The following is a 27,875-nucleotide window of genomic DNA, read 5'->3' on the forward strand; positions in this document are numbered from 1 at the left end:
TACCCGCGGCTCCGGGGCTGCCCGGGCGCTCCGTGTGCTCCGTGTGCCGTCTCCCGGGGCAGGCGGCATCCCCTAAGCGATTCCTCCTCTGCAGCCACGAGATGCCCAGCCGGGCTCCCGGCCGCGGGCGCTTCCTGCCCATCGCAGGCTCCCCGGTGCTTCTTCCCCACCCCGCGACCCAGGCGGAGGCGAGGCGTGCCGCCCACCTGGTGCGTGCCGCTTGCCGTGCGTGTGCTTCCCGGCTGGCAGCAGTAAGGCTGTGCCCAACCTGCCCGGGCAATGTGTGTATCAGGCAGGGAAGTGTGCAATACTGGGCGCTAAGCACCGCGCCCTGCCCGTGCCACCCCGCTTCCGCAGGCAGAGAGGAAGCACTGCAGGCTGGGGCCGGGTCCCAGCACCCACGAAGTCAGTGATAGTGTATCCTCTCAGCGTATGGTGTGCAGCCACATGGTGCCCGGCGCTGGGCTCTGCAAGGCCTCTGCCCCGTGATGAAATTGGACAACCAGCCCTGTTGAGTGGCGTGGCCCATCCTGGCTGCAGGGCCCACTCTGCCCTTGTCCCTGCATCCCCATCCCCTGCACGCTCAGAAGGGAAGGGGAGGAGATGCTCACTCAGGGATGGGCTGTGCTGAGTGTCGCTGAGCACTGCTGGCGTGTGCAGCTTGTCCTGGGCACCTGGAGCCAGCAGGCTGGTGGCATGGTGCAAGCCACTCTGCTTATGCTTTGTGCTTTGGCAACAGATGGGTGCAGAATGTGGTGTAGACTATATGACCAGAAGTGGGGAGGGTGATACTGCTGAAAGTCTTTTGGTTTTGTTGTTTTTGGCCACCAACATGTTCAGCTCATGGCATTTTGGCTTCAGCACTCGCATTCCCTTTAACTTCCCATTCGAACCATCCTTGTGCAAGGCTGGCCTGTCCTACAAGAAGGATCATGGTGATATCTGCACCAAATCAGGGAGCACATGCAGGCATCAGGACTGTCATAGCTCCAAAGGGCCCGGGGGTCTGGCATTGGGAGTTTACAGCATCCTGCAGGCAGGCACATCCCTGACACTGTGCTGTCGACTCCAGCGCTGGGGTGCTCTGCAAGACGTTGAGGACTGGGTGCAGAGAGTCATTTGCTGTGTATGTATACGTGGGCTGTGTATGAAGGAGCCTTCTGAATGGCATTTCCCATCCGGGAGCTGGGAGCCGTGACCCCGCTCCATGGGGCAGAAGGCTCAGGTGTCGTTGCATCCCTGCAGAGCAGAGCTGCTTGTTTACTGAGGCAAAGACGGACACTTGACCTGACTGGATGGGAAAGTGTGATGTGACATCAGTTGCAGCTGGTTGCTTCTCCCCTCTGGCAGTGTGTTCTTGTGACATTTCTAGGCATTTTGTGGCTGGGGACAGCTGACTGACCCTCCCAGTCTGAGGACAGGAGCCTCCCCTTGGCATAGAAAGGGTTAACAGGCCTGCCACCATGCTGTGAGCTGTGACAAGGACCAGAGGAAGTGCTGCAGGAACTGCTGCTCTGTCGGGCCCCAAGAGGAAGCTGTGCAAGGAGAGGAAGCTCAGGTCTCATCTGAGGCCATGCAGCTCCTATCCTGCAAATGGCTTTGCACAGCTGCAGGACTTGTTGTAGGCTTCTGTTGCAGCCATGGGGACACTTGCATGATGCCCAGCGTCAGGTTTGTGCAGAGTTGGATTTGGCACTTGGACATGGAGCTGTGATTGTATTTGGTGTCACAAGGCTTCTCAGCACCCTGCAGATGCTGGAAAACGAGTAGCAGAGTGAGATTTCGGCTCAGGAGCTGTGGGGAAGTCCTTTGGCTGTGTCCCCACATAGGATATGTGCTGCCGAAGGGGTTTATCTGCCATTGCCAGTGCCTCACTCAGCATAGCCCAAGAGACCTTTTCAACATCCCTAACTCCCCACCACTGGTTTATGCAAAAACCCCTTCCCACCACAGGACAGTTGAGGCCCGGGATGGGTTCACGGAGGGGCAGCACTCAGAGTGGGGCTGCTTGCTCCCATCCCTGTCTCTGCGGAGTGGTGGCAACGCTGTCCCTAACCTCCAGCTGGCCCCAAACCCCAGCCCATAGAGGGGTCATGACTGTGCCTGTAGGGCACAAACGGCTGCGCTGTTCCATCCCTCCTGCAGGGCAGAACCTCGTGGCCGTGCCTCCAGCAGCCTCCAGGTCTTGCTGTGTAACTCATTGAAGGGGCTCTGTTGGCACTGATGCTGTCCATGATGCGGTGTCACCACTTTGTGCTCTCCTCTCCAGCCCTCCACACACCGCCCCCCCGAAGCAGTGCCGTCTCTTAACACAGGTTTCTCTCTCCATCCCAGGCTTGGATCGGGGGTCTCCGAGCCAGCTCTGTTGCATCCTATGGGAACCATGTGAAGGCCAGCTGCCACTGGGTCGCCTTCAGTGCTGAGGCAGCAGGTGAGGTGCCTGGGGGTGGTGTAATTTTGCCCTCAGAGCTGGGTGCCAGGCCAGCTGCATGGGGCACAAGAGACCCATGTGGCTGGAGCTGGTTCTTTCTGAAGTCCCCTGAAGGTGCTGTCCACCCCACAGTGTCCTCATTTTTCTTGAATTGCAAGTGTCCCAAATTGTGGGGGCTTCCTGGGAGCTCTGATAGGTGATGTCCAGGCTGTCGGGCAAGCAGTGAGCTGCTGCTGTGTTCTCTGCAGGTGTGCTGGGCATTGTGCTGCTGGAGGGCAGGGATGGAGGCAAGAGGACCGTGTCTCAGCTCTGCTGCCACTCAGGTAAGCTGGGCAAGGCTGGGTTTCTACAGAGGAAAGAAATCAATCCCAGTCCCTACAAAGAACAGTCTTGAGTTCTTGGGGAGCTTCTCTTAGCACACCCTCACCGTGTTACTCATTGCACAAAATGTCAGTGGGGCAGACTAGGGTAAAAAGCACTCTGGGAGCATAATTCTAATCCTTAACTTAAACCAAGCACCCTGCACAAAGGCACCTGGAGCAGACCTGTGAAGCAGCAGCTGCCAAGCAGCCCCAAGGCAGAGTGTGGCTGCCTATACTGAGCTGTGATTGCAGCAGGGTGTACCTGGGGATGAGGGGAGAAGGATGGTCTGGTGGCAGCATTGCTGCTGGCAGCGCAGTGTGTGCCACAGAGGCAGAAGGCATCTGGGGATGGGGAGTCTGGGCACCCTTCTCCTGGGGTCTGGAGTGCAGTGCACCCATTTCTCCAAAACTGCAACAGAGGGACAAGGTGGGAGCAGGCTGCTGAGCCAGTCCCAGCACAGCCTTTGTGCACGCAGTGCTTTGGCATGGCTGCAGGAGCACACAGTGTGCCCGAGCTGTGCTGTTTCCACCATATCTCAGACTGTGCATGGCAGCCCCTTTAGTCACTCAGCCGGGGTGCAGCAGATGGGAGCTGCATCCTGCTGGCAAACGGATGGAAAGTCTCCCTTTGTAAGTGAGGTGAGCCAAGGCAGGGAGATTAGCCAGACACTGAGGCCCTCTCTGTGCTGCCTCCTGCTGCAGGAGAGCCGGAGGCTTCGAGCTGTGCCCTGTCACCATCGCAGCCATTAAACTGCCACTTAAACAAGGAAGCCTGAAGCTTCCCAGCTACCCTGGGCTATGGTTCAGGCCACGTCCCTCCTGGGACTCAGCCCATCACCTCTGGGCTCGTTGCCCTCCTGAAGCTGTTTGCCCAGCTCCATCTCTGCCCTGTCTGGCGGGTGTCCCTGTGCCACCAAGCTGCCCGTGCTCCCAGAGAAGCGCTCCAGGGGCCAGTGGAGCCACGCAGCCCTTAATGGGATTTCAGCAGAAGCCCTTTGAAGCTGATGATGCCTGGGAAACGCCTCCCTTCTGCATTCAAAGCAGAGAAGGGATTTTCTTCTCCTCCCAGGGCAAACATAACAGATAAGTCAGGAGCCAGAGTACATCCCTTTCATTTTGTGCCTTCGGGGCCTGCATCTCAGCAGCCTCGTGGAAGCGGAAAAGTACACAGTGACCTACTTTCACCCGTGTGCTGAACGCGTTGGAGGGGCTGCAGAGCGCGGTGCCAGCACTGCTCCTGTGGGGCTCTGCTGAGCCGCACAGGGCTGGGACAAAGGAGCCTTGTTTGCTGGGTGCATGGGGCTGATGCGGGCGCCCTCGCACCGTTGGCACTTCTACCACCCTGCACTGCTGGGGGCTTGGCGTGGGGGTGCCTGCTGTGAAATGAAAGCTGTTTTAAATAGAGAAATGCAGCTGCGGGTTGCTTGGTGTGCTCTGCCTATGGGGACAGAGGAGTGTGAGGCCCTGAGGGTCAGCGTGGGGGGGTCACAGCAAAGCATGCTGCCCTGAAATGCCTCTGCCCCGGCTGTCTGCATGCACGTGGGAAGGGCCCAAAGTTGTCTGCATGTGACCTGGGGATGAGTCTCTTCTCCTCACCTTCCAGATGCAGTGACAGACTTTGACTTCTCACCCTTTGACCCGCTCCTGCTGGCCACGGGCTCTGCTGATGAAACGGTGAGTGCTAGGTGCAGCGCCATGTGGCTTTCCCCAGCCTGTCCCTGGGCCTTGCTGCAGGGTGGGGCGAGATGGGTTCAGATGGGATGGGCCTCCAGGGTCTGACCGTGTTTTCTGGTGTCGCAGGTGAAGGTTTGGCGCCTGCCTGAGGAAGGGCAGGAGCTGCCCAGCAGTGCAGGGCTGACGCTGGGTCCTGGCGGGGGCCCAGTGGACATGCTGCAGTTCCACCCAACGGCAGATGGCATCCTGACCAGTGGCGTGGGGAAGCGGGTCACTGTGTGGGACATGGGGCAGCAGCAGCCACTGACAGGTAGGCACAGCCCCATGGGTGTGGGAGCAGAGAAACTGTGCCTGAGCCAACCTGGCCTGGTGTCTCCTGTCCTGTGGGGATGCTCACACTGTGCCCTCAGCAGGCCCTGACGTCTGCTCTGGCTGCTGTGGGCCCTTCTTAAAGGCCAAACCATTGCACCTGAGAAGCTCTGCGGTAATGGAGGGTTACGTCCTGAGATCTCTGGGTCTTGAAGGTTCAGTGGAAAGGCTTGTGAGAGGAGGCTGGCTGGATGAAGGGTGCTGCTCCATGGACAGTGTGAGGTGGTGGGCATGTAGGCAAGGCTCATGGGCACAGTGTGCCAGCACTGTCCTGGTTTGTGTTTTGAACTAAAAGGATTTGAATTCAGAAAACCAGCGGTGGCCTTGTGGTCTGTGTGACAAACATGAGGTCCATCTGGGGAAGAGAAATCTGCTTTGACTGTGACGTTCTTCTCAAGCAGAAGGATTTCTTTTGGCAAAAACAAATTGTTCAGGTGGAAAACCAGCATGGTTTGGCAGTGTGGTGCCAAGCTGAGCTCCCGCTGCAAGGAAAGCATTGCCAGACAGAGGGTGGCGGGAAAGGGCCTGCTCCGTACATCAGAGGAAAGAACCTGTGCCAGCCCATGGTAGGCTCTGACCGTTCTCTCCCCTCCCAGCACTGGAGGCCCATGGGGACCAGCTGCAGAGCATATCCTGGAAGCATGACGGCCGCCTGCTCGGCACCTCCTGCAAGGTGAGTGGAGCACACATGGGGCTGGGAACCTCATCTGTGCATGGTGACATTGCTGTGCGCTGTGTTTCTGAGTGGGCAGTCCTCCTCCTCCTCTCCCTCTTCCTTTTCCACCTGCTGGGCTCTGACTGCCTTAAGCGAGATGCTGATCAGGCTGTTGGCAAAGCACTTGCTGACCTACCCTGTCACCCACACGGGATGTCTCTGGTGACCATAAATCTGCTTGACACCCGAGGAACGTGGGGTGGGAATGGTGACCCCATTTGGGGAAGAAAGGGCAGAACTGGAGCTGGTGAGTGGGATGGCAGCACTAGATGGCGCCTGCTGCTCAACGGCTGTGCACGGTGCTGGATGCGCCAGCGTGCAGGGCATGTGCAGGCCTTGCATGCAGGCTGAGTGCACAGGCAGGCCCCAGGCTGTGTGTAGAGGCCAAGCAAGGACTGACTGTGCAAGCCCAGCTGAGCATGCAGACTGAGCTTGCATGCCAAGCAAGGAGGTGGTCCTGAGATGGGACCAGGCGTGCAGGTCAAGCACACAGACCAGGCTCCCGGTGCTCCTCTGTCCCTGCAGAATTCCCATGGAAAAGGGCTAGCACCAGGACATATTCCTACTGTCCCAGCCAACCCTTCCTGAGGCACTTGGCTGAGGAGCTGAGGCAGGGAAAGGCTCTCTATGCTGCCCTTGGGATGCTAGGGAGCATTTGGGAGGATCGGGCTGAAAGGTCCAGTTCCAGCCACCCTGGCTCTGCTCTGGAGACAGAGCAGTTTTGGGAGTGCTTTGGAACAGTTTTGAAGGTGTCATGGCCTCAGAGAGGCCGTGGGGTGTGCCCATGCCCAGCCGTGGGGCAGGACCTGCAGGATGCTGTGAGCCACAGGAGTGGGCTTTGGGGGAGGGGCAGGAGCAGGAGGCTCCCTCCAGCTGTCTGCATAATGCGGCCTTACCTCCTGCTGGCCCCAGGGTCCTTAACCCTTCTTTGTTTTCTTTTTATCTCAACAGGACAAGAAACTGCGGATCTTTGACCCTCGAGCCAGCCCAGCTGCATCCCAGGTACTGTCCCTCCTAGCTGCACTGTGCAGCACGGTGCAGGCAGCCCTGTCCACCTGGGGTGTGCAGTGAGCCAACCCACCCAGCCCCAGCAGGGCTCACATTGTTGCAGGAGGCCCCGCTCGCAGTGAGGCTGTCTGCTGGAGCCCACTGTGGACACATGGAACTCCTGCCCTCCCATTCACCCACCTGGTGAACTGCCTCAGTTCACTTGGCAGGAGGGACAACAAAGGGGCTTTGGCGCTGCTGCCTACCTGCCCTGCAGGCAGCAGTCCCAAACCATTCAGGCATGAGGGCTCCAGAATGGCTCCTGGGCTTTGTGCTGCCATGCTGGAGCTGAGCAAAAGGCTTTTGGGAATAAAATCCTGCCAAGGGTGAGGTTGGGCAGCTGGATTCGCGCAGCTCAGCGAAATAACAGTGATTAGGAAATAAGTAGATGACTTGGGTCTTGCCATCCACATCAAGTTTAAACAGCCTCTTATTAGAGGCTTCCTGTGGCTTCGGGGCTCTGGCTGCTGACAGCCGCTGTTTCCCCGTGCAGAAGGGGTGGGAGGCTTTTGGGAGGGGAGGGAAGCAGCAGAGAGCAGGATGGGATGGCTGCAGTGTGCTCCTGGCACCAGCGTGTGCCTGCCCCTGGGCTCTGGAGACCAACAGCCTCCAATGTCCGCAGGTGCTCTCTGCAGGTGTGAGAGGTGCCTTGAGGCAGCCTTTGTAAATACAGCAGTACACAGTATTTCAGCATAAATCCAGCAGTTATACATGCAAACAAGCCAGGATGAAGCACTCCCAGCCCTCCGAATGGCTCGGGGAGCTGCTCAACCTTGCAGGGAGGAGCCAGCCTCTGCTCCCAGATTCACTGCACATCTCCCCCCAGCTCCCTGCTCTCCCTGCCCCCTGGTTCTTCCCCTGACAGTTCTGTTGCTTTGTATAACGGTGTTTCTGTGATGCTGTGAGCTCCGTGGGCTCCAGCCAAATCTCCTGGGGCGGGTGGACTCTGTCTAGCTGAGCTATTAAAAATAACGTGTGAATGATGGTGTCTGTTCAGAGCAGGCAGCTCACTTCCCTCCGCTGCCTCCTGAGCCAGGCCAGGGCCGGCGCTGAGCCCTTGCCGGCACTTGGAGGTTGCCAAGAGAAATATGCACCTTTGCTGCCGCGAGGCGCAGCACCGCAGCCATAACCCCGTCCGGCTGAGAATTGATGAAGATGTTTAGTCTTGGAGAAGTACTGTGCTGAAGGGGAAAACTTTAAAATGCTATAAATCCTTTGGAAGTTTGCAGAGAGCTGGCTTAGCCAAGAGGGATAACGCTCCTGTGTTTTGTGTTTTTCCCCCTGTTGCTGGAGGGCCAGGATGCTTGGAAGGGCTCCTGCTCCCTGGGGGCAGCGTGGTTACAAAACCAAGGGCTGTCAGGGCCACTGAGTGGTGCCAGTGCCTCACCAGCTCCCAGCTTTGAGACCCACTGGTTCTCACTGTGGTGAAGGAGGTGAGCGATGGGTTTCTAGCCGGCTCTGCTTGCAGTCGTGGCCGCAGGCTCAGCAATACTGCCAGCACAGCTCCATCCCTCTGCAGCGTGCTTCCAACAAAGCAAAGCTCAGCACAGAGCTGCTCCTCCGGCTGGTTTTCTTAATTTGCCAAGCCTGCCTCATTAAACCATTCCTTTTTTAGAGCGGAGGAAAAGGAAGAGAAGGAGCTAAAAGTGGAGCCTCAGGAGCAGGGAGGAGGGGTGGCTGCTGCGGGGCTGATGTCACTCTTGGGTCTCGCGGGTGCAGTGCACGCAATGTCAGGGACCACGGGATGGTGAAGAGGACATGTGGGCTGCCTGCCTTCTGCAGCCACGCCTGGGACCTCAAGCTGTCCTTGGGAGTGGCCAGGAGCCCCAGGCAGTGGCTGCTTGGCCCTATGGGGCCCACGGTCACCTCTTTGCTGCAGCTGGTCACATCGTGCCTCCCGCACTGCTCCATCTGGGTGTTGTCCTTTTGTGAGGTCCTGCATGTCCCATCCGCCGTCTTGACTTCTCCCAAGGCCACTCTTTCCTCCCTTCCCCTCACCTCCCACGGGTTCGGGGCTTATTACTGCTGTAATAATTATTGCTGTCTCCCTCCCTGCCTTGACCTTTGTGTTGGAAGATTTCATCCCATCTCTCCCAGCTGCAGCCGTGGCAGGGCTGGGTGCTTCTCCCCTCCTGCTTTTGCCAACCTGTAGCAACTAGACATGAAGCATCCTGCCCCCAGGCACTCCTGCATCGCTTAGACCAAGCCCTGGGGTTTGCTTGTGCAGTAGTTGTGGTCCTTCATGCAGTGTGGACAGTGTTGGGATCACGGTGCCAGGCTGGTGTCAGTATGCCAGAAGAGCACCAGCACTGCAGGTGAGTCACTGGAATGGCACCAAGTGGCATCTGGCTTACAGCACTGGCAGTGCTGGAGGTGATGTCTCCTTTGATTGCTTTCCCAGCGTCCTGATTTGGTGCAGCAGAGCCCTGTCTCCCACATGCGGGGTCCCGCATCCACCCCCGCTCTTGCATGGCATGTGCAGGGCTGCGTGCATCTGGTCGGCACCTGGCTCACATTATGGGGCTGGGGCAGGCGCCATCGATACGCCGTGCTGCGGGGCCACGGCTGAGCGCAGCCAGTGTGGGATGGAGAGGAACTGTGCTTGTTCTCACGAGAAACTTCCCCCGACGCTGTTTTGGCAGAACTGGGGGCGAGGGAACGGCCGCGCGCGCCGGGCGAGTGCACGCCTGTGCTCACGTTTTATAGTGCTCCCTTGGAGCACAATGCTTGTGTGACCGGGGCTGAGGGCAGCTGGGGACAATTCAGGGTGTGTTCATCCTCACAGAGGGTTATTTCCCTGCCTTGCAGGCCGTGTCATGGGGAAAGGTAGGGATCTGGGGGTGCCCTCCTCTGCCTGCGGCTCCCCTGTAGCCCTTCTTCCCCCAGCCATTGCCTTGGCTCTGCATCACACAAGCGTGGCCACGCAGGCAGGGCAGTGCCAGGGCAAGGTGGATGTCCAGGCCGGAGCCACCCAGCCGTGCCCACCACTTGGACCCCGCAGACCCTGATGTGACACCTTTGCCCTGGATCCTCCTTTGGCGGTGGTTCTGTCCCTGGCTGCTGGTCCAGCTGGGCACCGCTCAGCAGGGGAAGGAGCAGCAGGACGTGGGAGGCTCTCTGCTTGCCTCCCCACCCCAGCAGCGTGGTATCCCACGCTGGGGTCACCCTGGGGGTACCTGACTCCCAGCCTCAGCAGCAGCTTCCTCTGGGCAGAGGGAAGGTCTGCAGCATCCCACATTCCCAAGGAGACCGTGGGAAGCTTTGAAAAAGTTGGCCAAGCTCTGGGCTGCCTATTTATAGCATTGCGCGCTCCGCGCTCTCATGCTTCTGTTCCCCAGCGTAACTGCACGGGATTGTTTATATTTCCTCTGCTCTGCTTCCCCCTCGGCTATCCTTCGCAGGAATGCCGCTGGTATTGCAGATATGGGGAAGTCAAGGAGGATTCGGGCCGAGTCCCAGCATCACTACGTGGGCCAAAGGGCTCACCCTCCGCTGGGTGCCCGTCTGTCCTGCAGGCATACAGGCCGTGTGGGGTTGGTGGGTCACAGCCTTACTGTGCTACTGCTTGCTGATGTGGGCTGGGGAGTCATGGGAGCCTCCTAGCTTACTGCCCAGAGGGTAGAGGGTGCCACATTGGTCCCTCTCCACTGTGGCAACCACAAACTAAATCCAGTATTCCCCTATCAGGACTGGCATAGGGCTGCTGGAGCTTTGCTGCAGAGAAGCTCTGTCTGCCATCCCCTTTGGATGCCCAGCAGCTGTAGTTTGGTGAGGCTCAGCAGAGCCGTGAGGCTCAGAGCAGAGTAGTTTGTATGCGGCTGCTCAGAGAGGCTGGCTCTGCTGAATTCCAGCACCTCCTTTCTCTGCTTCAGGAGGAGTGCAGCTTCTGAACACAAAGCCACCTTTTGGGGGCAAGCAGCCCCTCCAGCCTTGTGCTATCCCCTCCCTGTGTTCCTCTGTTGGAGGAGCTGCTCTGCAGACGTGGGCCGGCCTGCCAGAGGCTGCTCTGCACTCCTGGCCACCTCTTGAGTGAGTGGGATTTGGCAGCGAGGGGAGATCGCATTCTTCTGCGGGGAGGATGCACCATGGTTAACCCCCTCAGCTCCCCTGGAAGCCTTTCCTCTGCCCCCTGGGCTCGTGCCTGTTGGTGGCAGCAATTGCTTTCCCCATCCTTTTCTCCACAGGGTTTGGATACCTGCAGTCTGCCAGCTGTGGGCATGGCAAAACCATGGGAGCTCAGGGGCTTCCCCCTGCTGCTTAGCCCTGCCCTAGGCTCCCCAGCCCCTGGCCAAAGGTAAATATTCCAGGCAGAGGCTGGGATCACCCTCGTGCAGAAGCAGCTTTTGCTTTGTGTCAGGCTCTCCTAGGCAGCCAAGGAGCCGAAATCTGCCGGCAGCTGTTGCCAGCTCACGCTGACCCACTGTGGCTGTGCTGCCAACAGCTGCATCTGACACGCCAGGCATGCTCCCCGTGGTGTGGAGCGCTCAGCCACCCCGTGTCCCACAGTGTCCCTGGGGCTCTTTGGTCTGGGGACCCCGCAGACTTGGTGTGAGTGCCAGGGCAGGATGGGGAGCAGGAAGGTGTTGGGGATGAGCTGATCATTGTGTGCACAATGAGACTGCCATCATCGTTTGTCTCCAAACCTGCGTTCTTGCCCATTTCCGGCAGCCCCATGGACCTGCGTCCACTCTGGGACTCTCGCCCAACCACAGCACCCCTCTCACACCACCCCTTCCTGACCTCAGCATCTGCCTCCTGCACAGGACACAGGTGGGGGGTTCCTGGGGCCCCCCCGGGACCGGCTGCCGCTAGGTGGAGCGGCACGCGCGCCATCTGGCCCTGCATGCTCACCTCTGGCAACATCTGCACAGCCTGGTGTCTGAGCCACCTCCGAAACCGGAGCGCCCCGGCCCCAGCCTCCCGCATATTTGCTGACATACGTACTGCTCAGCCCGGGATGGAACTAATGCAGAAAACATGTTTCCCCGCCGCAGCGTGCGCAACGTGGGCTGTGAGCAGCGAGGCCCCGCCAGGGCACTGGGCTGGGCTGGGCGAGGGTCCCAGCACCGTCTCTTCTGCACAGTGATCCGAAGGCGCGTTCTGGCATGCTCTGCCCCATCCCACCCAGCTGGGGACCAGCCGTGGCTCCACCACGTTGCTCACAGGAGTGTCGCAGCTCCCGCTGAGCTACGTGTGCTGCAGAGAGGCACTGCCACCGAGCATTCCCTGCCCTTTGCCAGCTGTACCACCAGGGCTGACATCCCTGGCTCCCCTGGTGCTGCTTGCTCCACAGGACTGGGAGCCAGCAGAGCCGGCACATGAGGTTTTCAAATCTCCAGCTGTCAAATTTTGGCTGCCACAGCCGTGTGGCTCAGGTGCAGAAGCAATCTTCTCGCCGACAATCCTGGCTGGGGTTGGGCTTCCAGCTCTCCTGGCCTTGGCTCCCAGGGTTTCCTTCCCCTCTCAGCACTGATACTGGCTCCGTCCTTCTGTCTAGCAGCAAGGCGCTGGGCTGGCGGGGAGGGCTAGCAGCCCCCAGCCATCTACCTCACTGCCCCACACTGGGGCCCTCCTTGTCCTCACTGCAGTGGCGCAGCCCTCACACTGCGCAGGGGACACATCACCTGCTTAACCTGAAAGTGGGACAGGGCTGAAGGGATGCTGGTCCTGGAGCCATGCAGGATGCAGAGGGAAGGATCGAGCAGGAAAGGAGAATGACATCGGGGGTCTGTGCCACCAGGGAGGTCTCCAGTGCCAGTGGAGATACGTTGGATCTTGCCCCACATCTTGCTGCTGCTGCAGGGAGCGCCAGGCTTGGCTTGGCTCCTCACGGGCCATGCTGGCTGGCGTGGCTGTGTTTGTCCTGGCAGGGGATGTGCTTGGCACCCTGTGCCCTCTCCCACCCTGGCTGTGGGCCCCAGCAGCTCCTCTATAGGGCAGGCATCCTGCTGAGCCTTGAGGGGACTCCTGGCAGGGCTTCTCCCAGAAGCACAGCACCTCTATGGGGCACAGCTCCTCCAGGTGCCAGGAGAGCATGTACATGCCATCCCCACGTGCCTCCCACCCTGGGTATGCTTTGCAGGGAGCAGAGTCAGGAGTGCTGGGCTGTGTGGTGGTGCTGGAAGCACAGCACTCAGCTCAGTTCTGCCTTTCCGTGATGGATCTGGAAGCATTGGTGGTTGGGCTGTTTTCTTGGCGCTGCTTAAGTGAGAGCGAGGGAGTTCCAGCACCTCCTGTGTCGCACAGCAAGCATTGCTGCAAGGTCCCGCTGGGACACCGGAACCGCAGGGCCCATCTGGGTACCACGTGGGAGCCAGCACTGTAACTCCTCCGCTCCTGTCCTCAGCAGAGCTGCACCAGGGCCCAGCAGTGGGACTGGGGATGGTGCCGCAGAGGACAGGGCAAAGTCTGGGTGCGCTGGGGGTCCTGGCCTCTCAGCAGCACAAGGGGAAAGGGGCTGCTGGGTAGGGCAGTTTACCATCAGTGTCTCAGTAGCCTCTGGACACATGTGGGACACCTGCCTCCTGAGCTGGGATTTGGCACGGATGAAGAGCCCAGGATACAACTGGGGAAGTAAGTCCCTCTTGCACCCTGGCAGTGGCCGTGCTCATGTGTCTTGTTGCCAGCATGGAGCAGCTTTTTGGCACACTGACCCCAGGCTCCACATTTGGTGCAGGAAGAGTCATGGGTGGTGTTGGAATCCAGAAGCCATCCCACCACATTCACATTCCCTGCTTCCACTCTCCACTCGCCCCAGTGACCATATCAACACCACCGAGATGACCTCACAGGGACAGTCCCAGCATGGAGGCCATCCCCACTCCACTGGCACTCTGGGCACCCCTTGGTGGGGAGAAGCTCTGCCCCGTGCACTCAGCCCCGCAGTTGCTCACGGTCACGCTGTAGCTGTGCACACAGCATGGTCCTGCACGGTGTGGGCAGTGGCAGTGCTGATGGCTGTTCTGCTGTGTGCCTTGCAGAGCGTCCCAGGACATGAGAACAACAAGGACTCCCGGCTGCTCTGGATGGGAGCCAGCGATTGCCTCATCTCCGTGGGGTTCAGCCAGGTACGGGCCTCGCTGGGAGGGCAGCTCTGTGCCAGCCGGGATTTCCCACCCTGTGCCAAGGCCACAGCACGGCCTCCCTGTGATCTCCGCAGCTCTGGATGGGGCTCCCATCCAGCATGATGGCTGCAAGGCAAGGGCAGTCCCAGGGTCTTTTAGAGGGACCTGCCTCAATAAGAGCAGGCTTGGGAAAGGAGGAAATCTCCTCTCTGTCTCTATGGGTAGCAGAGCCTCCAGCCACCTCCTGCCCTTGTAGAACCCTGGCTGCAGCCATGTCGAGCCGTGCTGGGCTCTCCCGGCCATGGAGCTGCTAACAGCAGCCACTGGCCCTCATACCCACAGCCCCTCTGCTGCCCGCCCTGCACTGCACCTGCAGCCCAAGGTGCTGAGTGCATTCAGCTGTGTCACCCCTGGTAGCAGGAGCAGGCTGGCCATGTGCTGTAGCACGTGGAAGCAAAGGAAAGCAAGGACGTGGAGCGAGGCAAGCAGCCACTGATGCAATCCATGTCTTTGTCCCTGCAGATGCGTGAGCGGGAGGTGAAGCTCTGGGACACACGGAAGTTCAGTGGTGCGACTTTCACCTTGGCACTGGATACCTCATCTGGGTAGGGATGGGGACTTAACGCGGGGTGACGGGGGGGGGACGCAGAGCAGCACAGCGGTGCTGAGCGGGGATGTGCTCCAGTGCTTGGGGACCTGCAGTGAGCACAACAGGAGCTGATGAGTGGCCCCTGGCATCAGCAGCATTTAACCAGAAAACCAGGGGCCAGGCTGGGGATGGAACGGCCATGTCCCTGGCACCAATCACTTGGGATGGGTGAGAGATGGCAGTGTCAGGGACAGTACTTCTGTGTCCTCAGCAGCACTGTGACAGGCAACAGCAGTGCTGGCAGTGACTGCGTGTGCTGTGGGTGGCATATGTTGCTTGAGAACAGCCAGGACTCAGTTGACAGTACTGCATGCGGGTGAACTCCTTTGGCACAACTTGGCCCCCGCCCTTTGCTTGTGATGGGCTAGACACTTTGTGCAGCAGCCCAGGGGCTGCCCAGTGACAAGGGCTGCCTTCAGGGCATCCCTTTGGGAAGTGGTACAATGGCTCTCAGGGCTGTAAGGGGTCAGCGCTTCTTTTCAAGGTGTGATGATGATGTCTTTTGTCTTTGTGGCACCACCAGGGCTGTCAGGGTGCAAATGCCCCGGTTTGGGCTGGCCTCATTGCTCCCATGTACCCCTGCCAGCTGGCCATGGTGCACACAGGAAGATGGGAGCCACTCAAAGGGGCAGGTGGAGGAGAAGGTAGTGTCTTCATCCCGCCAGAGTGATGGAAGCTTGGGGCAGGGCCCTTGCTGTGCTGTGCTGGAAGCCTCTGGCTCTCCCCAGAGCCGCTGGCAAAGCAGCTGGGACACTGGGACCTTCACAGCACAGAGAGCTGGCTCCATCACAGGCCAGAGTGATGGAGCAGGCTAGGTGATTGGAGCAGCTGGGTGCTGGTACATGGCCTCTGGCAAGGAGCTGAGTGAGCTGTGACAGCAGAAGCAGCACTTGGCTGCCCTACTGTGTCCCCACATGAGATGTCAATCAGCCCCTAGACAGCAATTGGGACTTGCAGGAGGGGAGAGGAATGCTCGCTGCTGTGGTGTGAAAGTGCTGGCATGTCCCTGCTGGGAAGGTCAGCCTAGCATGGTGGCCAGGGAGAAGCCAGAGGTGGCAGAGCAGGAGGCTTCAAAGAATCGCTCATCTTCTGCAAGCTTCAAGGGCTCGGGGCTTGCTGGTTACACTGGGACAATAGGCAGAGGCAGCCTCAGCTGGCTGTGCCTCCAAAAGAGTGAGACTGCTGCAGGGGAAAACACTCCCTCCCCAGTGCTAGCAGGGTGCTCCCGGGCTGTGGCTGCAGCCACCTCCCTGTGTGCCATTAGTGCCCAGAGTGAACCTCCTCCAGGGGATCCACGCACGTGGCACGCGGCTAATGGGATGCTTCAGAGTCCTTTATGCACAACCCCACAGCTGTGCAGTGCCTGCAGGAATCACCCCAAAGCCCACCACTGCTCGGCCCCTGTGCACACAGGGACTCAGCTGGGGTGAGCCAGCCCATCTAAATTGGATCCAGACATGGGGCCGCGCTCAGTCCCGTTTGCGCAGGCTGCAGTTATTTTGGCTGCCGGCTTTATCGGCCGCCAGGAATGTGGCTGGCAGGCAGCGCATGGTGTGTCAGCCCGTGGCTTCGTGAGGCTGCAGCTGCATGGCAGTCGGTGCTGATAAGGCGGCGGCAAAGAGGAGCCGGGAGCGCACGGGGCCTGGCTCTGGGGAGCAGTGAGCAGAGGGAGGTGTTTGTAGTACAGACACACAGCCCATCCCCACCGCTGGGGGATGCGGCCACCTCGGGGCCGGGTGTGGAGGAGCTGCTCTCAGGCACCATCTGAGAGCTGCCAGCCCCCCAGCTCGTTGCTACCATCTTTTCCCCGCTGCGCCGTCTCCATCCTACCACTGCCCATGATGGAGTTTGTACACGGGCACACCGGGCCCTGGCTCTCCATCACGGGCACTCACGGCTATTGAGCAGCGCTGCCCGGTGTTGAGCATGCAGGCTGCGCCGCGCACAGCAGCTCATTGAGGAAGCAATCAGTGGGCGGGCAGGAAGCTCATACCATTCATTACTGACGCCGGATGGCAGGAAGGGGAGCATGCAGCATGCCTTGGGCCCCTCGCCTGTGTGGCCTCATGTACCCAGTAGCACCCCAAAGCAGATAGAGAACAGCTGCAGCAGGCTCAGCCCCGACACACTGCCATGCCCCCACTGAGCCCTATGGGTAGTTGTGTTCTTGCCCAACATCACTGGGGAAGGGGCAGCCCAGTTTTTCTTCTACATCTTTAAGTGTGTTTTGGGGGTGCCCATCTCACCTGTGTGGGTGAGAGCTGTGCAAGTGCAGAAACCCTGCTGTGAAAGCATGGGGCAGCAACACCTGGCACAGCCCAAACCCTGTGGCAGGAGGCGTGGGTGGCCCCAGCGCCACTCCATGTCGCCATCCCCAGCATGCCGCCTGTTGCTCCCTTTGAATCGGGTTTTGTCTTCCCTCTGGCCCTCTTTAATTAGATCAAGGAGCAGCAGGAATAGGCCTCAATAGGTTATTGTTGCCCTAAATTGTAACCAGCACCGGTGGGGTTGGGTTACGGGCTCAGCTGCGGGGTCAGTGGCCAGACCCGATGCAGCAGCCCACAGCCTGGTGCCATCTCCACACAGTGGCGGCAATGAGAACAGTGGTGCCTTGTTGTGCTGCACCACCGGGTCTGCACAGTGTCCCCAAAAGCCCAAAAATGCTGGAAGCTGGGTTCTAAAGACAGGAGCGTCTGCCAGGAACCCCATCTGCTTGGCATCCCTGTACGGTGCCTATCCTCACACCCCTCAGTGCCACCACGTTCCCATTGTGCTGCACAGGTGCCATGAAAGCACTGGGTCAGGGACAGTTTTTGGGAGGGCCAAGCAACGGGGCCCTGCGTGGAGTGAAGTCCTCAGGGCTGGGCGGCACATGCAGGGAAGGAAGGCAGTTTTAGAGAGCTCAAGCTTTGTTTGGCTGCAAGATGTGCAGGGTGGTTCCCCCCAGGGATGCTGACCCGGACAGGCTCAGTTCACTGCCCATCACCCTTCCAGAGCTCAGACTGAGGATTTGCTCACTCGGCATCTCCGAGCTGCAGGGCTCCAGCTTTTGTGCATGCCAAGGCACACGCCTCCAGTGTCACACTGTCACTTCCCCACTCATTGGCTGTGGTGGGACTGTTAATGCACATTTGGATGTGATCCCCACAGCCTCAGCTTCTCAAGGCTCCCCGCTGCAATGGGACTCAACCTAGGGGTGCACACATCCCCCGTTGGGTTATTTCCGTTCCAAATCCCCATGCAGTAGCTCCAGCAGGACCTCCCCCTGTCCTGACGTGGCCATTGGGCCGTATGTGCTGGCTTTTCCCAGCACCTAGCAGCCATTTCCTATGATTCCGGGGCATTTTGGGGTTTTCCAACAACACCCACCCCATCAGCAATGCCTCAGTGGCAGAGCCCTGAGCAGGATGAATCTCTGTCCCCATACCCACCTCCAAAACAGGAGCATACCTGCTAACCCCCACCCTCACCCCCAGGCTTTTCTCCTGCCAGCTCCTGGTGCCCGCGCCTGGCACAGGGAGGGATGGAGGTGTCCCCGCTGCTGCTTGGAGGGGTTAACGCCGTGTGGCCCTGCAGCCGGCTCCGCTCATCACGCCGTGTAAAAATAGCCCTGTGCCTTGCTCTGGCGGGAGTGTGGTGAGCTCCGTCACTGCCGAAATCGCTCCCAGATGGGCCACAGCCCCATCCCAGCCTCGTGCTGGCCCACAGCCGCCTCTGCGGGCGACCGCTGCTCCCCAGCCCTGGCCTCGTCAGCTTTCCAGGAAGCCGGCAATATTTCTGCCTTTCCATAAGCTCCTCCTGGCAGCCAAGGCTTCACCGCAATACGCGGGGGCTGCAGGACACTGACACACATGCCACCCTCCTCCAGCTCCCTGTGGACATCCCTCACCCTGGGGCAGGGGGTTGGGGACCCTGGCAGCCCTGCTGTGGCCCTGCTAAGCCGTGTGTCCTGCCAGGGCTCTTCTGCAGCCATTCTGCACCGTGATGTGTCCCACTGCCTGCTGAGCCCCAGCCTTAGTGCTTTGTCCCCAGGGCACTCGATGACCACCCTGTGGGCTTGAACAGCAAAAGGGATTTTTTTTGGTTTCATGTCAGGGGGTTTTGCAATCCATTCCCTGCGCTGATTCAGCTCGGAGGAATTAGCAGCGCCGCACAATGTGCCGTGCTCATCTGCTCTGAGCTGCAGTGGAGCTGGCAGAAGGCGGGGGGACTCTGCACTTAGTGTAGGGAACTGCGGGGGTTTTGAGGCTGCATATTTGGGGTTGTGAGGGCAATTTTGGGGCTGCAACAGCACTTTTTGGGTGCAGTTGACCTCCTGCAGTCATGTGGGTTCAGGAGTGTGTGCCAACTATCGGGATCCAAGTGCCACAGTGCAGCATGCTTTGCTGCCGCTGCTGTGTTCCCACATGCCAGGGCTGTGCTCAGCCACAGTGCCCAGCATGGTGCCCAGGGGACCCTGGTACAGCAGCTATGTGCTGAGGAAGCAGGGAGGTGGCAGCAGAAGGGTTGTGGAATGAAACCCCAAAGTACAAGATGAAAGCTGTGCCATGTGCCAGCAGTATCCTTGTATGCCACCACGATGACGCTGTGGCACTGGTGGATGGGGACCAAGTGGCACCGCTGTGCCAGCACAGTGCTTAAGAGCTGCTGAAAGCTGCCAAACCAGCAGGGTCCTGGAGCCCGTAGGAATAATGGGAAGGGAAAAGAAAGGGGCACAGAGGGAAGGGGCTCCATAGCCAGTCCTGGCTGGGGCCACAGTGGTGACACAGGGAGCACCCACCACTCGCCGGCACGGGGCTTGAGCTCCGCCAGGGAGTTTTCTGCTCTCCTTGCAAGGCTGGAAAATATACAAAGCTTGCAGTGAAAATATTTACACAGCAGCAATTTTCAGAGGAATTTGGGATGTTAATTTGAAAAATCTGTGGGGAGAGAACCACAATGGGCCCTTTGAGCGGGCGAGCGTGGCCCTCACGCCTGCCCGCCCGCGCCGGAGAGGGGCCCCCGCCGCCGCTGTGCCGGCCCTAATGGGAGCCAGCCCTGCCGGAAACCCACCTGGGAGCCGGGGGGTGCAGACGGCCCCGCAGCCGCCCCACGCCCCTAATTGCATCCAGAGCACACGAGGCCGGGTCGGGGCCGTGCCCTATGGGTGCACCCAGGGGGCCCAGCGAGGCGGGGGCTACAGGGCGCTCACCTGAGGAGGGGTTCCCAGCTCCGCAGCCCTCTCGGCAGCCAGCCGTGGCAGCATTTCAGCCTGCTTTGCTCACTTTCTCCAAATAAAACATACCTCTGTGGGCAGGGACCCAACCTGGAAAATTCCAGCCCGAAAGATAAAGGATTGGAAAACGATTAAAACCAGAGGTTGGAACAGAAAGCACTTGGCAGCAGGAACCGAGTGCCGGCCCCAAGCCCCCGCCGTAGCCAGCACACGAGCGTGGCCAGGGGCGCACACACAGGAGTGGGGGCCAATGTGGCTACCCCAGCCCTGGCCGTGGTCGCAGCCTCTGGGCAGGGGGCTGTGGCCGCGCTGTGGGCTGCAACCATGCTGCAGGCTGCACTTGGCCACGCTCGTCCCAGGCATATCAGGGCTGGAGGCTCAGCGCCAGCAGAGCCCCCCGCAGCCCCTCAGCCCTGCAGTGAGGAGGAGGGTGACGTCAGGAGGTTATCGGGGTGGGCCGGGCTGTGTGTCCGCCGCCCCGCAGCCATCTGGCAGCGCACGCGATGAAGTCAGGCGGGATGATGTGCAGGGCCGGGGCGCGTTCGGAGCTCGCTGCCTCTGTTTTGGTGACACCTCCTTAGCACTCGCAGTGGGGGGTGGATTCGTGGGGGATCCTCCTCAGAATGGGGGAAACCACCCTCTGTGCTCTGAGTCATCTGCTGACAGCAAGGAGGGGACAAGGGGACACGGGGACACGGGCACGGCCCTGGGGCAAGCCGTGCTGCACAGTCTTTGGGGGGTCCTGCAGCCCCCGCCTTGCCAACTCTGGGCAGGATTTCTCGTTGTTGTTGTTATTCTTTTATTATTTTTTTTACAAAATGACATCCTTCTGGTCTGCCTTACAAAACCTGTACTAGAAAAAGTTTTCCCAGAAGAAATGGGAAATAACCGCGTATAAATATTCTCTCTGAGTTTGTAAAGCTCTGGTTCCCCGTGCGCCCGCGCGGCGCGTCCTTCAGCCCGGCAGTGCTGAGGTGCACAGCTCCTCAGCCGGGCCGTGCCGCTCACATCAGCTCCAGGGAGTGGGGACCGCGGCCACGCTCCGCTGAGGGGCCCCTGTTGCCAGCACATCGCCGCCCCTCAGCCGAGTCACCGCCGTCCTCCTTCTGTCTTCCTTCCTAGCACTCGCTAAAACGAGAAGGCCGACCCAAACCCGAGTTAAAAACCAAAACCTTCGCTGCCTGCGTTCTGCGTCGGGTCACGGGAATCAAGGCGCTTAGGCCGAGCGGTGCAATCGGTGACTGCTCCCCACGTGTGTAAGCCCCTCAGAATTGCACGTTATGGGTTTGGGCTCTGCCTCGGCTCATTTAACTCCCCGCCGTTCCTCGGCCTGGAGGTGCCACGCTGCGCTCCCGGCTCAGAAGTAGGAGGGCTTCAGTGCCGCGCCGTTGTTGTTGCTGGGGTAGTGCGCCTGCATCAGCGGCACCTCGCATTCGGGGCCACCCGCCAGCACCGCATTCTCAGGCCCCCGGCAGCTGTGCCCGCCCCTCTCACCGTTCTCTCGGCACGCCTTCACACCCTCCAGCTCCAGCGGGCCGGCCTCCACCCCGCCCCCTGCATGCTCCTTGGCCCGGCGGTGCCGGCGATAGTAAGTGACTGCGGTCACCACCACCACCAGCAGCAGCACGGCGGCCAGCGCGGGGACGATCATCAGGGCCAGGTTGTTGTCCTTGCTCTGGGTGACAGGTGAGTGCTGCTGGTGGCTCGCCGGCAAGGTGTGCGCCTCCACGCAGAACTCCTCCCTGGAGCCCTTTTCCCCCAGCGGCCCCACACACACACGGTAGGTGCAGTTGGGTTTCAGTGCCCGCACTGTGTACTCCGAGAGAGAAGCCGGCAAGCGGAGCATCACAGGGCGCTTCTCCGGCCCAGAGAGGTTGCGGTAGCTCAGCCGGATGCCCTTCAGCTGGGCTCTGGACTGGAAGTAGTTCTGCAGGTCCACCCGCAGTGAGGTGCTGCTCACCTGTGTGATGCTTATCTTCCGGCTCGGAGGTGCTGCTGGTGTGGCTGGGGACAGCGTTGTGCCCCTCGCCGCCGCCTCCTCTTCTTCCTCCTCTTCTTCTTCCTCCTCACAGAATGCCCCAGCAAAGCCTGGTGGGCACAGGCACCACAGGTGACCGTGGGCACCCAGCTGGCAGGTGCCACCATTCAAACACGTGCGTGGGGGGCACAGCTGCGGCGGGGGGCTGCTGGCAGCTGGGGTGAGGCTGAAGGGCACCGGAGTGGAGCTGAAGGGGACGGCGCGGGGCTGCGGGGTGGCGGTGGTGGTGCTGGGCTCCGGCGGCGGGCGGCTGCCGGTGGGAATGGGCACAGGCGGTCGCGGCGCAGTGGTGCGTGGAGGGGAGGTGGTGGCAGCAGTGGTGGTGGTGGTGGTGGGGCAGCCAAATTCGGCGTACTGCAGGTGGTGGAGGAGCTTCCCTGAGTTTTTTGGGGGGAAGTGGCAGCGTGTCTCCTCGGGCCGCCGGAGGAGCACACCGCTGGCGTTCACCCACTGCACGAGCCAGCTCATCTGGCAGATGCAGTTGAAGGGGTTTCCGGAAGCTGTCATGGCACGGAGCCTCGGGAAGAACCTGGAGAAGTCCCGAGGGATGGTGTTGATGTTGAGGTTGCTGATGTCCAGCTCCTGCAGGTTGTGGAGACCACGGAAGTCCTCAGGTGGCAGCTGGGAGATGTGCGCGTTGCCGGCCAGGCTGAGCTTGGTGAGGCTGCCCAGGCGCCGCAGTACCACCGGCACGCGCTCCAGCAGGTTGTCAGAGACGTCCAGCTCGTGCACGTTGTTCTGGGGCTGGAAGAGCTCCTCGTCCAAGCTCGTCAGACCCAGCCCTGCGATCTTCAGGGACTCGATGTTTATGGCACGGAGGGTGCCAGGCGCGATGGTGGGGATCTTGTTCCAGCTGATGTCCAGCAGGAGGAGGTTGGGCAGGTCAAGCGGAGGCACGGCCCGGAGCTGGTTGTTCTGCAGCTTCAGCTCCAGGAGATTCTCCAGCGTGTCAAACGCGGTGGCGTGGATGTGCTGGATCCTGTTCTTCTGCAGGTAGAGCCGCTCCAGCAGCCGCAGCCCGTGGAAGGTCTCGTTGGTGATCTCCTGCAGCTGGTTGGAGGACAGGTCCAAGTTGACGAGCTCTGTTAGGGGCTGGAAGATGTTTTTCTGGATGCTAGTGATCTTGTTTTGTGAGAGGTCCAAGAGCTGCAGGGCAGGCAGCCCTGCAAAGCTGTCCTCGCTGAGCATCGTGATACCATTCTCAAAGACATAGAGGGAGAGGGTGCTGGGGGGCAGCCCTCGTGGCACAGTGTGGCCCCGCCTGGCCGCACACAGGATGGTCGTGGGGTCCTGGCACTGGCAGCCTGTGGGACATGCCCGTGCCGGCTGCCCAGGGAGCAACAGCAGCAGCAGCAGCAGCGTGCAAAGGACCAGCTGGTTCATGGTGTCAGCTCTGTGGGAGAGAGAGGTTTGCATGAGGATACCGTCGCCCAGGCACGCATGGCTTCACACACAAAGCACACAGCATTTTGGGCAGCGCTCAGGAAGGGGCTGGCTCCAAACTGCTCCCAGGCCAGGCTGGTGTGGGAACCCCTGACCTGGCTCCTGGTGGGGCAGAGACAGCTGCGCTCAGCCCTGCCACCACTGGCTGCCCACCTCCCTTCCTTCCCTGCTTGGGACACCCCAGCCCCAAAGTGACCATGGCAGAGCCTGAAGGCCTCTGCTGCTGCTCTGCCCCATGCACAAAGCAGTGCACGGGCTGCTAAGCGCTCCGCTGTCCCCCTCCCAACATCCCCTGGATTTAGAGCCACGCACCCCCAGCTCCTCCGTGCATGGTGTCGTGGCTCGTGGGGCAACACGACCCACATGGCGGGCGGCAGGGAAAGGGCCCCTCCTTTCCCGGCTGCTCTCGGCAGGGTGCAAACCAAACATGTGGGACGCGCCGCCTCCATCCCAGCAGACGCACCCGGCTCGGCCTCCGCCAGCGAAGGGGGTGGGAGCCAGCCCTGCTTCCCGCAGCCGAGCAGGACTTAACCCTTTCCTTGTGCCGTCCGTGCAGCAGCCACCCGCCTGAGCCTCCCGGGACCCCACACCATAGGATTCTGCCCCTGCCATTGCTTCACCTCGTAAGAGCTGTGAGGTGGCCCGTATGGGTTGGGTGTGTGGCCCCCAGCACTAGGCTGAAACCCAAGACAGCGTTTTGGGGTTTGTCGGTACTCTGAGGTACTCAGATGGTGATGCTGTTTACAGCAACCAGAGCTGGAGGTTTCGCCTACACCAGGGAAGCACAGGAGCTGGTGGTGGCAGTGGCACCGGCGTGAGGTGACCCGGGCCAATGAAATGCTGCTGGTGTGAGGACAAAGCAGCTATTGTCCCTGACCCAGCAGGGTGGCTTGGGGCTCAGGGACACGGCTGCAAAGAAGCAGAGTGGGGTCTCTGACAGTTTGGGGAGTGCAGCACTGCTGATGGGCCATGGGGAGACCTTGCCCAGCCCTGTCCTACTCCAAGGGCCCTGGGCCAAGCTGTGACCCTGCAGTGGGCTCAGCCCTTGGCAGACCTCCAGTGCTCTTGTCTCCCAAATCCCTGGCTGTATGTGGCGACTTTGCATCCCAAAAAGCTTCCTCTGTTGGCATCCCAAGATTCTGGCACAGCACCAGCCTCTTTGGGTCGCAGAGTCCCTGGGCTGCAATCCCCATCCTTCTGGCACTGACTGACTGGGGACAGAGGAGACCGAGGAGAGGATGCTCCTGGTGTGAGCAGGGCTGGAACAAGCCCTGCTCCAGCTCCTCTGTGCCCATGTCCCAGGGACAGACATCCTGGCTGATGTCCTTGCTCAGGACACGGCTCGTCTCTCAGCCCTGTCTTTCAGCCCTTTTAATGACAGCCCTAATTAGTGCAGGCAAGGGGTGAGACGCAGGGCTGAGGGCAGGAGGGGCAGGGCCCTGCCTCCTTCATCACCCCATGGCAGGGCACATGGGGTGTCAGAGGGGGCTCCGCAGGGTGCATGGCCCTAGCAGCCCCTTCCCAGCGCACCAATCACCTCCTCCCCTCCTGCCGGGCTGCTGAAAGTCGTTAATAACTGCAGGCAAATAAAACCCTGCAACTCACTGGGGCCCCGCTGTGCGCGGGGGGCTACCGGGTAGCACAGCAGCACGTGCTGCTGGCCGCCCCATGCCCCGCCACGGGGGGCCTCAGCCAGGCTGTGCTGAGCCCCAGTTGTTGCAAGGGGCAACACCACACCCCAAATCCCCCCGGATCACCACGCTCGCCTGCAGCAGGACAGGGTTAAGGAGGAGGCTGTGGGCCTGGGGTGCGCCCAAGGGTGGGGTGCGCCCGCGCCGCTGGGCAGGGTCACCACAGCCGCCTGAGTCACTTGGCCCAGGGACACCAGCACTGGGAGGAGCCGCTCTGTGGCCATGCGGTCACGGTCACTGAGCCCCCAGCCCACACCCCATGCGTGGCTGACCCTGGGGCATGGTACCCAGCGAGCCATAGCCATGGTGGTCAGGCTGTGCCACAAGAGCATCACGCAGCCTCGTGTGGCTGGGGGACACTGCTGGCATTAAGCACTGAGCTGGTGGATGGAGGTGACAGCACCAACCCTCAGCTTGGACATGGGGCAGCTGAGCGGGGACAGCAGGCACGCTGGGATAGCCAAAGCCTCGAGGGCAGCAGGGTACGGGGCACTGCCTGCAGGGTGGGCAGCATGGTGCCGGCGGGGCACAGGCCCTGGGTTGGGACCTGGTTTTGCAATGCCAGGGTCGGGTTTCGCTGACGTGTCCGTGCTGCAACCAGCTGCTGACTCTGAGCCTCTCAGCCCTTTAATTATGCTGGCATTTCCTCCCCAGCTGCCAGGCTCCGCTCACTGGCCCCGAGCAGGTTGGGCTGGGTCGTGACCGCGGCCGAGCATCCTGCCTTGCCGGTCGGGCACCACGCGCTCCACCTGTGGCTCCACACCTCTGCCACTGCTCTGCCAGCACCATCATGCTGCTGCGGCACACACCAGCACGCTGCCCAGCCCCTTAATGGGCACGTGGGGCCAAGAGGTGAGCCCAGCCTGGCAGCTTGGCAGGGGCAGCACGGCCGCACTGGGGAGAAGTGGTTCTCCCAGAGGTGCTTGGCCATCTTGCCCTGGCAGCGGCCCGCTGCTCCTTGGCTGAGCTCCCCAGGCCTGCACCGCAGATACTTGCCGAATTATTCATATTTTCCGGCTGCAGGAGGATCCAGGCTCAGCCTCCCCCTCTTGCACAGCCTTTCCCTGCCAGCCTGAGGGAGTGGGAGCACTATTCCCATTCTCTGGGTTGAGCAGCTGGGTGTCCACTTGGTGCACACGGGGACATGGCACCCCTTTCTGTGCCCAAGGGAGAGCCCGATGCCAGCCAGGCACAGCACAGGGTAGGTGGCAGCGCCGGCTGCTGTGGTGACAGTAGTGTGTCCCCAGCCCTAAGCTGCAGGGTGACACCTAGGCAGGAGGGGGCAGTTGGAGCTCCACACTGCCACAAGGAAACTAATGGTGGCCCTGCCACTGGGTGAGCATCCCTGGTACCAGCAGTGCCTGCAGGGCTGTGCGCTCACCTGGGTCTGTGCCCAACTGGCTCAGACGGTGGTGAGCCCAGGGTGCCCTGAACCCCAGGACTGGGCCTTAAGAGCTGGAGGGGACTGCACAGTCCCACAAGCTCTCATCGCACCCCACATCACAGTGGATTCCTGAACCCAGCACAGCCAGGACACCCCTCCTGTCCCCCCAGCCCGGTGAGTGAGGCCCCATGTCCACTCGGCTCCCCGTGCAGAACAAAGCCGCCGTTGTTGCCGGCACGCAGCCAGCCCGGTGGGCACCGGCACACACAGCTCCATCCCCACCGCCGCCCCGGGCCCCGCGCACAGGAATGCGGGGCCTTCCCCGGCTCCGAGCCCAGCATCGCGGGGCCCTCCCTGACGCCCCCAACACACCCGTGTAAGTGCGCGCCCCCTCCCCGTGCCCAGCGGAGCTGCACGACCAGCCCCCAATCCTCCTTTTCCCTTCCAGTCGCCCTCCGCCGCAGCTCCCACCTCCTCCCGCGCTCCCTCCCTATTTAATTAAAGTTTCCGCAGCAGCCAGGGAGGAATGCAGGCCTGCTTATTGCCTCCCCCCGCGCCAGCCCCTCGGCCCGCTCCTGCCCCGGTGACCCAGCCACGCTCTCAGGTGCCGGGAAGGGGAAAAACCAGCAGAGCCGCTTCGCCCGGAGCCGGCGGTGCCGCCCCGCTGCCACGCGCGGATTCCTGCGGCCTGACTGTGGCCGTGCTGTCCCCGAGCGCTTCCTCCCGCCGCGTCCCGTCGGGTGGCGGAGCCAGCCGGGCAGGCAGCGTTGCGTCAGGGCGACCCGGCTGGGCCACCGGGCTTGGCGTGGTGCGAGGAAAAATAGTAATTAGTGTCATTCGTCACGGCGGCACGGCCCAGCGCCGTGTGGGCAGCACCCGGTCCTCGGTCAGGCCAGGCCGCCGCCACCAGGACGGGACAGGCTCACTCGAGGACGGGGACGCGCTTCTGCTCGGTGCTGTCACCGCAGCGTCGCCCGCTGGGATGCCCGGGTGCTGCTGGCGGCTCGGCGGGCACAAGGGAGGAGTGAGAGATGCTCAGCCCCTGTCACGGCCGGCAGGGTGGCAGCTCCGGTGTCACCCCAGCAGGCACAGCAGGAAGCCGGTGGGGCATCCCCGTGGCCGGCGGCCCTGCTGGCACGCTTCCCTATCGGACGCTAGCGGCTCCCTGCTTGCCGTCCCCCGAGCAGCCAGCCCTGCTGCCGCGTTGGGATTGGCACGCATGGATGCACCGCGCCGGGTCCCACACGTATCCTGGAGCCTGGCTGCTGGCAGGATGGGTCACTGTCACCCAGCCAGCAGCAGTGACACCTGGGGCAGCAGGAGTCCCCCCCGCCGCACCTCACCCCTCCCCACGATGAGGCAGCACCGGACACGCACCAGGGACTGCCCGTGGGACGGGACCCACGAGGCCACCGTGCTGGGGACCGGCCACCAGCGTCCTCGTCCCCGTACGCCACCGGGCTGCCGCCGAGACTCCATCCCTAGCCAAGACGGAGTCACGCTGTGACCCAGCAGGGACAGCCGAGCACAGACTGCCGGTCCCTCCCGGCCCGTGGTCGCGGCACTCACCGGGGCCGGGCGGGGCCGGGCCGGACACTCACTCCATGGCGGCGGGCGGACGCTCCCCTCTCTGGCGGCGCCGGGCCCGGGGGGCGGCTTTTAGGACGAGGGGCGTGGTATGGCGCTGGGGGGCGGGGCCAGCACTCCCGCCGCCTTCCTATTGGCTGTGAGGACCAGGGGGCGAGGGGCGGGGCGGGGCTTCCAAGTAGGCTCCGCCTCCTGCGCACCTGGGG

General features: G+C 61.3%; 2 protein-coding genes across 7 annotated transcripts in view; one reads left to right on the forward strand and one right to left on the reverse strand.

Moving 5' to 3' along the window:
* Positions 1-27,875, forward strand: part of LOC122165031 (mitochondrial import inner membrane translocase subunit TIM16-like) — a 37,305-nt gene that overhangs the window by 729 nt on the left and 8,701 nt on the right. For 3 of the 4 annotated variants that reach the window (XM_042827604.1, XM_042827607.1, XM_042827603.1), the window contains exons 2-9: positions 2,335-2,431; positions 2,680-2,754; positions 4,397-4,467; positions 4,594-4,777; positions 5,433-5,509; positions 6,503-6,553; positions 13,579-13,665; positions 14,185-14,267. In XM_042827604.1, the coding sequence (XP_042683538.1) occupies positions 4,681-4,777; positions 5,433-5,509; positions 6,503-6,553; positions 13,579-13,665; positions 14,185-14,267 (395 nt within the window). In that variant the 5' untranslated portion in view covers positions 2,335-2,431; positions 2,680-2,754; positions 4,397-4,467; positions 4,594-4,680. Of the gene's footprint in view, positions 1-2,334; positions 2,432-2,679; positions 2,755-4,396; positions 4,468-4,593; positions 4,778-5,432; positions 5,510-6,502; positions 6,554-11,634; positions 13,172-13,578; positions 13,666-14,184; positions 14,268-27,875 lie in introns of those variants that run through there. The other variant, XM_042827605.1, reaches the window with a different exon arrangement.
* VASN (vasorin) lies at positions 20,312-27,701 on the reverse strand. 3 transcript variants are annotated; one of them, XM_042827608.1, is made up of 2 exons: positions 27,652-27,701; positions 20,312-22,957 (listed from the first exon to the last, which is right to left on the reverse strand). In XM_042827608.1, the coding sequence occupies exon 2, from the start codon at positions 22,945-22,947 to the stop codon at positions 20,884-20,886; it is 2,064 nt and encodes a 687-aa protein (XP_042683542.1). In that variant the 5' UTR covers positions 22,948-22,957; positions 27,652-27,701; the 3' UTR covers positions 20,312-20,883. The 3 variants fall into 3 exon arrangements, with proteins under 3 accessions (XP_042683542.1, XP_042683543.1, XP_042683544.1); XM_042827609.1 differs by lacking the exon at positions 27,652-27,701 and adding an exon at positions 27,460-27,478; XM_042827610.1 differs by lacking the exon at positions 27,652-27,701 and adding an exon at positions 23,320-23,456.

Source organism: Centrocercus urophasianus, unplaced genomic scaffold, assembly GCF_019232065.1.
Source record: "Centrocercus urophasianus isolate 14NV4802_14NV808 unplaced genomic scaffold, USGS_Curo_1.0 seq_29, whole genome shotgun sequence".
NCBI lineage: Eukaryota > Metazoa > Chordata > Aves > Galliformes > Phasianidae > Centrocercus > Centrocercus urophasianus.